The sequence below is a fragment of the Squalius cephalus genome (genome assembly GCF_949319135.1).
Source record: "Squalius cephalus genome assembly, chromosome: 2".
In the NCBI taxonomy this organism is placed as follows: domain Eukaryota; kingdom Metazoa; phylum Chordata; class Actinopteri; order Cypriniformes; family Leuciscidae; genus Squalius; species Squalius cephalus.
In genome coordinates, this window is record NC_137123.1 from 21,629,564 (window position 1) to 21,640,003 (window position 10,440).

Consider the following 10,440-nt stretch of genomic DNA (forward strand, 5'->3'; position numbering starts at 1 on the left):
GGAAACGAGTGTTGTGTTGATATCATTGTCTTCCTTCGTAAAAGAGACAATGGCTAGATTTTACAGAGCATGCATTGTTTGTTTGTTTCTTTATTGTGAGGGAAAACATTGCAATAGAGTATATGTAACAAAACCATGCCATATGCTAGATGAACAGTCATTTAATGAACGTTTAATTATGAATACATTTTTTGCATAGTGTAAACCGAACAACAACAACAACAAACAAAAAAAGCATATGGTATGCTGCGAATGTATTCCATAATCTAAGATTATCAAGGACAGTGTGAGACGTGATTTCCGTTACTCATACCGCAAATGAGCATAAATAGACCTGAACGCGCACAGATACAGATGTGCTCGCGGACGGTGACGTATCTATTTGCTCACAGCGACCTCCTATGGCCATTGAGTGTAACTACAGTATAAAACGACCTATTTGTCTCCTAAATGAATCACTTACTCGCCCTCATTATCATATTGTACCAAATATGTATGACTTTCTTCCTTGGAACACAAAATGTTTTATTTTGAAGAATATCCAGACCACTCTTTTCTGTATAATTAAAGTGAAAGGGAACTAGATCTGTCGAGCTCCAATTTTAAAAGTGCCAGAAAGGAAAGGTTAAACAATATAAATATTCAGGAGATCTCAACTGTTTATGTTAGCCCATTAAAGAGGCAATTTCTGTATTGAGAACAATGCTGAAGTAAATATATCTGTATATTTTCATTCCACCATAAAAGGCAACATGTAAGGAAACAAAGAGCCATTAGATATTATAATGATTTCTATTAAAAAAAGGGTTCTGTCACTATTTACAATCTTTCTTCATGATTGCTTTGAACACTTTGCTCGTATTTTTATAAACTTATTATTATTTTAAAATGATGCTACAACACAATGTAGTGGGCTTCTGTTGTGCTTATTATGTCACTTTTGCACTCTAAGAACGTCAGAGCAACTTCCAGCACCTCTCGACTCAGGTTTTGGCTGTAGCGCTGCCTCATGCTGGACAAAATATGCAGGACATGGCATCCTTTCTCAGCATCTGCAAAAAAAAGGGTCCTTTACTCACATATTTGGATCAGGTTTTATTTTGCAATAATGGCCACCTGCTTGTATATGATCCCACTCAGCACACTGTTTAATTATAAAATAAAATAACAATGAAGAATAAAATATATATAATAAATAAATACTGATTCAAATTGAAAGTCTTATGTGACAGCCTGGGACAACCATGAATTACATGGTTATACATTATACAAAATAATTTGAACCGAAAATGCAGTGCTTGACCAACCAAAATCAAGCATTCAGTGTAATAATATTATATGCATACGCAACTAGTATTTAAAAAAAACACTCACATTTTTCCCGTTTGGTATCCTCTCGTAAAATGTCCTTGATCGCTGTGTGAAGATCTTTGTCTTGTTCTGTTACCTAAAGCCGCCAAGGTAATAAAAATATAATTACATTCTAAAGTAGTTTTAGAAATTATATTTTAGTTATGGTTAAACCACATTAAAGTGCCCCTATTGTGCTATTTTTGTTTTGAAGGTCTAACAAAGGTCTCACAGTATCTGAAACAGTTCGATAAAGGATCCGGTCTCTATAAACCCCTCCTTTCTGAGAGCCTACTCTGCTCCAATTGGTCAGATGGCCCAGTCTGTATCAATTCGAGCCCGAGTCCTCGACAAAACAAACCAAACTCTACCAGGCCTCGGCTACAACTGCAGTGTTTGAGGGCGGATCAAAGTAGACGTTCCATAGGCTGGCATTATGCAAATTTGTTACAAACCCACATAGGTTTGTGCAGGAAGTCTGGAATTGCTGATCTGATCTTTGAAACTTTGCCAACCTTTTACATTTCCAAGCAGCTTTATTACACACTACATGAAAGGGAATATCTGAAAAAGCATAATAGGGGCGCTTTTAATATAATCCTCGTTAAAATCCTAAAGGGTACAAACCCTATTCAGATCTATAATATGTAAAAAGTATGTGTAGGAAGAGAATATTACACACATAATCCCTTTAGTTTTGTTAAGAGTCTCCTGAGGTAACATTAACCACTACTGCTCTCGCTCTCTCTCTCTCTCTCTCTCTCTCTCTCTCTGATGATGTCATACTTGCTAAGAGGTGTCTGTATGTGTGCGCACATACATTGTAGACTTCATCCTGGGTCCGTATTTTGCGAAATATTTGTCCCTCATCCTGGAGGACGCTCAGGGTCTCTTTCAGAAGTTTTCGAATTTGCGTAGCCGATGACGTACTGGGCTGATCTGACTCCTTCAGGCAAAAAAAAGAAATTAAATGATGAGTCACCCAAACAATGAATCACATTTCTGTGATGCACCATTCAAAATTACCATTTCAGCTCCTTTTAACAAATAAAGAATGTTTAAATGAAACGCATACTCCATGAACGTTCTCGTTTGATGTCTAACGAAGATATCGACAGGCTTCTCATTAGCATGCTTCTTTGCTGTCCTTGAATCTCCAAACTAGCAGCATCTCATAAAATGTTACAGACGATCACTCCCTGCTGCCATCAAACAGCACAACACATCCTCCCTGCAGTGCCCACAAGTTATTCCTGGCTCTTATATCCTGATATACTCCAGCCAAGAGTAGTGACATTGAACAAGGACAGTTTACTTTGGTAGACTTGTGCGTTCATCTTTTGCATAGTGGAATTTTTCAGCTTTACTGGTACTGGACAGTGAAGGAAAGACATGAAACATACTCTGTCGAGTATAGTGGAGGTCAAGGTCAGGCCCAGTACCTGTTCTGCTGAAGAACTTTGGATCAGTGGATGTAAGAGGAACTCGACATCATAAGGACGAAACCTGGCCACCTCTTTCTCTGAGAGGAACTCCTTAAGGGTGAGAACTGACCGAGACAGCAAATAGTGGAAATGTGAGGAACCACCAGCTCTGTAAATAAAATTGAAAAGCACAGAAAGCATGTTTGATGTGTTTCATAAGTAGGCCCTACATTTAAAATTTGAGGTCCGAATCAAGACATTAAATTTCAGATGCTTTTGTTCCCAAGCTTGGATCCAAAAAAATGCAGGCATTTTTTATACTCTTAGGCACGCTAGTCTTTTCACACACACAAAAAAACAGTTTTTAAGCCAGTTATTTATTTTTTTTGCTGTAGTGTGTCAGTAGTAAATATCAGTGTACATCTCCAAACATTCCTTTTGCCATTTTTGCAGGAAGTTTTCTTCAAGCATCTTGGAGACCGTTCCCGCAGTTCTTCTGGATTTAGTCTGTCTCAGTTTTTTCTGTTTCTTCATGTAATCACAGATGGACTCGATGATGGTGAGATCAGATCATCCTGGCTGCTGTCAGACTCCTTGTGCATACAGAAATCTCACTGGATTATTACAATTAATGGCAAAAAGAATGTTTGGAAATGTGAACTGATATTTCCTACTGACACACTACAGCAAAAGATATAAATAACTGACTTAAAACCATTTTTGGGGGGTATTAACATGCCTAAGACTTTTGCACAGTACTGTATATATTTGTATATATATATATATATATATATATATATATATATATATATATATATATATATATATATATATATATATACAGTGAGGAAAATAAGTATTTGAACACCCTGCTATTTTGCAAGTTCTCCCACTTGGAAATCATGGAGGGGTCTGAAATTGTCATCGTAGGTGCATGTCCACTGTGAGAGACATAATCTTAAAAAAAAAATCCAGAAATCACAATATATGATTTTTGAACTATTTATTTGTATGATACAGCTGCAAATAAGTATTTGAACACCTGTCTATCAGCTAGAATTCTGGCCCTCAAAGACCTGTTAGTCTGCCTTTAAAATGTCCACCTCCACTCCATTTATTATCCTAAATTAGATGCACCTGTTTGAGGTCGTTAGCTGCATAAAGACACCTGTCCACCCCATACAATCAGTAAGAATCCAACTACTAACATGGCCAAGACCAAAGAGCTGTCCAAAGACACTAGAGACAAAATTGTACACCTCCACAAGGCTGGAAAGGGCTACGGGGAAATTGCCAAGCAGCTTGGTGAAAAAAGGTCCACTGTTGGAGCAATCATTAGAAAATGGAAGAAGCTAAACATGACTGTCAATCTCCCTCGGACTGGGGCTCCATGCAAGATCGCACCTCGTGGGGTCTCAATGATCCTAAGAAAGGTGAGAAATCAGCCCAGAACTGCACAGGAGGAGCTGGTCAATGACCTGAAAAGAGCTGGGACCACCGTTTCCAAGGTTACTGTTGGTAATACACTAAGACGTCATGGTTTGAAATCATGCATGGCACGGAAGGTTCCCCTGCTTAAACCAGCACATGTCAAGGCCCGTCTTAAGTTTGCCAATGACCATTTGGATGATGCAGAGGAGTCATGGGAGAAAGTCATGTGGTCAGATGAGACCAAAATAGAACTTTTTGGTCATAATTCCACTAAACGTGTTTGGAGGAAGAAGAATGATGAGTACCTTTCCAAGAACCTCCATCCCTACTGTGAAGCATGGGGGTGGTAGCATCATGCTTTGGGGGTGTTTTTCTGCACATGGGACAGGGCGACTGCACTGTATTAAGGAGAGGATGACCGGGGCCATGTATTGCGAGATTTTGGGGAACAACCTCCTTCCCTCAGTTAGAGCATTGAAGATGGGTCGAGGCTGGGTCTTCCAACATGACAATGACCCGAAGCACACAGCCAGGATAACCAAGGAGTGGCTCTGTAAGAAGCATATCAAGGTTCTGGCATGGCCTAGCCAGTCTCCAGACCTAAACCCAATAGAGAATCTTTGGAGGGAGCTCAAACTCCGTGTTTCTCAGCGACAGCCCAGAAACCTGACTGATCTAGAGAAGATCTGTGTGGAGGAGTGGGCCAAAATCCCTCCTGCAGTGTGTGCAAACCTGGTGAAAAACTACAGGAAACGTTTGACCTCTGTAATTGCAAACAAAGGCTACTGTACCAAATATTAACATTGATTTTCTCAGGTTTTCAAATACTTATTTGCAGCTGTATCATACAAATAAATAGTTACAAAATCATACATTGTGATTTCTGGATTTTTTTTTTTTAGATTATGTCTCTCACAGTGGACATGCACCTACGATGACAATTTCAGACCCCTCCATGATTTCTAAGTGGGAGAACTTGCAAAATAGCTGGGTGTTCAAATACTTATTTTCCTCACTGTATATATATATATATATATATATATATATATATATATATATATATATATATATATATATATATATATATATATATATATATGACCCTGGATCACAAAACCAGTCACAAGTAGTATGGGTAAATTTGTGGCAATAGCCGACAAAATTATCGATTTTTCTTTTATGCCAAAAAATCATGAGGATATTAAGTAAAGATCAAGTTCCATGAAGATATTTTGTAAATTTCCTACCGTAAATATAAAAAAAAAAACACTTATTTTTGTGAGTGAATGCAGCACAATCGTGAACATAAATGGACAACTTTAAAGGCGATTTTCTCAATGTTTCGTTTTTTTTGGCACCCTCAGATTCCAGATTCTAGAATAGTTGTATCCTATCCTAACAAACCATTCATCAATGGAAAGCTTATTTATTCAGCTTTCATATGATGTATACATCTCAATTTCAAAAAATTAAACCATGTGACTGGTTTTGTGGTCCAGGGTCACACACACACACACACACACACATATATATATATATATATATATATATATATATATATATATATATATATATATATATATATATATATATATAATTTTTTTTATTATTATATATTTATATCATGCATATATCTCACATAAAAATGCATGCAAAAAGGGCTGCAAGCATTTTTTCCATGTAACACAATTAGGTTAATGTCACTGCAGGTGTAAGATGTAAATGATGTCATGTAAAATAACAGATGTAAATGAGACCTCCATCATTCTGTGTGACTCACTCTGTGCCGCCCAGGTCATCACTCGGCATCTGGAACGGCTCATCATAGCACTTTCTGTACAGCTGAGGCATTTCCAGCATACGCGAGATCTGCACTGCCATCACAGGGTCACTGACTTTATCTAAACGCACACACACACAAACAACTACAGAGTGATGATTACAGCAAAATAACCATGTGTTCTGCAAACAAGCTCACTCTAACTGATTAAACAGACATATTATGTGCATCTAAATCCCTTAACATTTCACTTACAGAAGCAGGTGGCCTTGATCTCCCTCGCATCCCTGGAGGTTTTGACAGTCCCTCGTATCCTCAGCAGGTCTCCGATCTCCAGCTCGGTGCTCTGCCTTTCAGCCTCCTTCAGTCGTTTGAGTTCGTCTTCTATGTTAAAGCCTCTGGAGGATCCGCTGGGATCTCTGCCTATTGACATTAGCACTGGATTAGTACACCTACTGGATTAATATTCATTACGCATCAGATTTTCTACAACATCTACAGATGGCTTTCTTTAAAAAAAATGTTTAAGTAATTTTAAAAAGATTGCACAAAGAAAAAAAATATTGTTGCTGATTAAATTTTACAGCAGTGAAAACATTATTTTCACTATAGGAGTTTCCATCTTTTAAGGCTTTTAAATATCTTTGACACACTACTGTTCAAAAGTTTGGGGTCAGCTAATTAAAAAAAATATTAATAAATTTTATTCAGAAAGAATGCAGTTCATCAAAAATGACAGTAATATGCTGGGGTCATTGGGATTACTGAAAAAATATTGTTATGATACCCACAGAAATATAACAGGCAGCAACGCTGTTTAATATTTTTTTAAAACAGCGATGTTTTCAACATTGATAATAATAATAAATGTTTCTTGAGCAGCATATTAGAATGATTTCTGAAGGATCATGTGACACTGAAGACTGGAGTAATGATGCTGAAAATTCACAGGAATAAATCACATTTTAGAACATATTCAAATACAAAGCAGTTATTTTACATTGCAATAATATTTCACAATATTAATATTTGTACTGCATTTTTTATAAAATAAATGCTTTGGAAAGCATAAGAGACTGCTTTAAAAAACATTAAAAATCTTACTAACCCCAAATTTGTGAACAGTAGTCTAGATTCAAAATATATTTTTCTGTAATTGTACTGAATTATTGTGAAATGTTAAAGGGGTCATATAATGCCATTTTTGTACAAGCTAATATGATTCTTTAGGGTCTAAATTAAAAGTTTGTAATATACTTTAATTCAAAATTCTCATTAGTATTGTAAGAAAACACTAATTTTACCTGGTCAAAAACAGCTGTTTTCAGCACGCCGTTTAAGTGCATGTGTCTTTAAATGATAATGAGCTTTGCTCACCCCGCCCCTCTGTTCTGTGCGTACACCGTTTGTAACACAATAACAATAACGTGTTGTTCATTATAAACGTGGGATTATGAATTATATTGAGAACGTCGTATAAATAAAACATGCCGTAATGTACCCTGAGTGTAAACAGCCGCATTCATCGTGAAGCGTGCAGCAAGCGATTTGCAAAGATTAATATAAAGGTTAATAAAACGTTACACTCACTTCTTCTTCTGGAGGTGCAGCAGGAACACGAATAGTTGGTACCGATCCTTTTTTCAGGAGCAGCTTCTTAGCAAAACCAGCTTTATAACGTTACTGACCCTCGTTTGTAAAGCAGTCTGGTGTGTGAAATGATTCACGCAAACATGAAAGCAATGACGTTGATCGTGGGGAATATTCCCTTCGAAAACAAACTCAGCCACTGCGTCTTCAGCGGTTCGGATTTAGGAACATCAAAATGATGCTGTGTTCCTTATTACACCCAAGAACAGAACACCACAATCGCTTAGACGCCATTCTGCTCATAGACAGTGCTCCAGCATATCAGCAATGACCGGGCGGACGATGACAGACAGCTTGTTGAAACGCTGCTGTCAATCAACAATCATGGGAGGGGCGTCCGACCGTGTGACGTCACACGGTCGAACGGCTTGATTTGAGACAGGGGAAAACATATAAGATTTTAAAAAAAAACACTGGATGGATTTTTATCATTTTATGATGTTGTGTACAGGCACTGCCAACACACATTTCAGTACAATCAACTTGTAATAGTGCATGTACCATTATATGACCCCTTTAATGTTACTAATGTAGTGTCAAGACAGTTTTTGTAACTTACATTTAGTCGGTTCTCCTTGATCCCTCCATTTCTCATCTTTCCAACAGAGACAATTTATGACACCAGTACTATCATCCACTATGTGTTAAAGGAAAACAGAAGAGCAATAGTAAGGCCAGGTGCAACATGTGCCCACTTTTGAGGGGCAGTACTGGCTCACTTGGTTCCCAAGGCAAGATAAGACATGAAAGGAAAAAAATACTGGTCAAAGTGGTCGAGTTTATAAAGGAACCAAGAAAATTTGTAACAAACTTTGTTTGTTTGTCAGACCATTTTTCTTGTGTATAAAATCTTTGATGATGATAAAATTTGATTAGTATATTTGATCACAAAATACAGATCAATAAAATGCCAAAATAAAAAAGTTTATGTTTCTATGACATTAAAAAGGTGATAATGCAGAAATAATGTTTTTTCCAGACCTCCATAACAGTAGAAATCGTCTCTCTCCCGCTTGTAAACAACCGTCCCCAGTACATCCACTTGGAAGATTGGGTGATTCTTGTAGAAATAAACTCCTACAAGATATCATGTGTCAAATGTGGGACCCTCCTTCTTTGGTAACAGTAAAAGTACAGGGCCTTCTTATATCTATGCATTATCTATTTTAAAAACAGCAGCTAACAATAAACAAGTAACTCATGCAAAACATTATGTTACAGTGTAACAAATATTTAGAAAAACGCTTTGGTATTATTTATCAATACTTTATTACTTTTATTTCTGTGTAGATAAAGATAAATCCAATAAACAGAAGCAAATGGGCCGAGGGTTAACTGCTGTATTTTACGTTACCAGGTACTTGTCTGGACTCTTTCATCTGTAGGATGTCAGTAATGTAGAGTTTGGAATATGCGGAGAACACGGGGTCCAGACCCCACAGCATAGACGGCGGCTCTTCGGCATCAGCATCAGCACCTCCCGGATCATTCACAGCCATCAGACATCGCTGACAACACAAAGTTAACCACCGCGAAACATAAACACGACGAAAGGGAATCTCCGTGCTTCTGATGTGAGCTTGGTTAAACTTAACTTGTTTTACTTGATGGTGAGGGAATAGAAACTAAGAAACCCTGGAGTTTGTTCTACTCGCGGTGTCGTGTTTGTGTTTTTCCGCTCTATGCGCAGTTGAGTCACTGCGCACATAGGAAGGAACTACGCTTGCCTCATGAATATTAATTAGCTTCAGTGCCTGGACGTGTTTAAAGGGATAGTTCACCCACAAATGAAAATTCTGTCAGAAAATATTGATAAAATTGATTTGAAAATATTATTGATATTATCATCACTATTTGATAATGTTATTGATAATATTGATAATTTATTGATTTTAAAAAAATGTATTGATTATAAAAATTCCCATACTATGGAGTCAACAGGGCCCATTAACTGTTTGGTTACCCATATTCTACAAAATATCTTCTTTTGTGAAATTCATTGAACAGTTTGAGGGCGAGTAAATTATGACAGAATTTTCATTTTTTGGGTGAACTGTCCCTTTAACAAGCAAATGTGACACAAGCTTTCCTAATTTATCAAGAGCCATTCTCCAAGAACACATACAAATACATAAACAAATGCGTATATTTTTTAAATGGTTTAATATAATAGACATTTAAGGCCCAAATAGTATAAATAAATAAATTGTTTTAGTTGAAAAAAGATTTGTTAGATTACAGATGTTTTGTTTTATTTCTAATTGTCAATCTCCTTTAATTCATATAGAAACAAAATGCTTACGAATGTTCATATAATATGCAAATACTTATTAATAACATATTGAGAAGGTGTACTGTGTATCATTGCAAGGCGAGTTTATTTATATACCAAATTTCATACACAATGGTAATTAAGTGCTTTACATAAAAATGAGAAAGAAAATACAAGGTATTAAAAAAGTAAGAACCAGAAATAAAATAATTTAAATTAAAATTGATTAGCAGGAGATAAAAAAGATAATTAAATGGGGTGCACGTAATTAGTAGAATGTGAGGCTAAATAGATGTGTTTTCGGTCTGAAATGTGAGGCAAATGTTGGATCACAACAATTAGGAATCACAGTTTCCACAAATCCCTTCACTCGAATGGATCACTCTCTTTTATTCTGGACGGCAAGGGCAGTGACTGTAACATTGAGCGTATTTTATACTGATTTCATCAGGCTCCGATAATTCTTCAAAAAGAACACAAAGAATGGCCTTCTCAGCTGCCATAGTTGCAACTCTTGCGTCATCAGAACAGGG

The 10,440-nt window shown here is 36.7% G+C and overlaps 1 protein-coding gene across 1 annotated transcript; it reads right to left on the reverse strand.

Moving 5' to 3' along the window:
• Window positions 1–67: 67 nt before the first annotated feature.
• Window positions 68–9,343, reverse strand: stn1 (STN1 subunit of CST complex). Its single transcript, XM_079864648.1, has 9 exons — window positions 8,990–9,343; window positions 8,617–8,712; window positions 8,195–8,272; window positions 6,241–6,408; window positions 5,986–6,106; window positions 2,793–2,943; window positions 2,171–2,296; window positions 1,375–1,447; window positions 68–1,052 (listed from the first exon to the last, which is right to left on the reverse strand). The coding sequence occupies exons 1-9, from the start codon at window positions 9,132–9,134 to the stop codon at window positions 895–897; spliced, it is 1,116 nt and encodes a 371-aa protein (XP_079720774.1). The 5' UTR covers window positions 9,135–9,343; the 3' UTR covers window positions 68–894.
• Window positions 9,344–10,440: the final 1,097 nt, after the last annotated feature.

Coding starts and splice junctions, on each gene's coding strand:
- stn1 (XM_079864648.1), bottom strand. CDS start 9,134: ATGGCTGTGAATGATCCGGGAGGTGCTGATGCTGATGCCGAAGAGCCG. Junction 8,713..8,989: donor AGAGTCCAGACAAGTACCTG/GTAACGTAAAAT, acceptor GATATCTTGTAG/GAGTTTATTTCTACAAGAAT. Junction 1,053..1,374: donor GGATACCAAACGGGAAAAAT/GTGAGTGTTTTT, acceptor TTTTTTTTGCAG/ATGCTGAGAAAGGATGCCAT.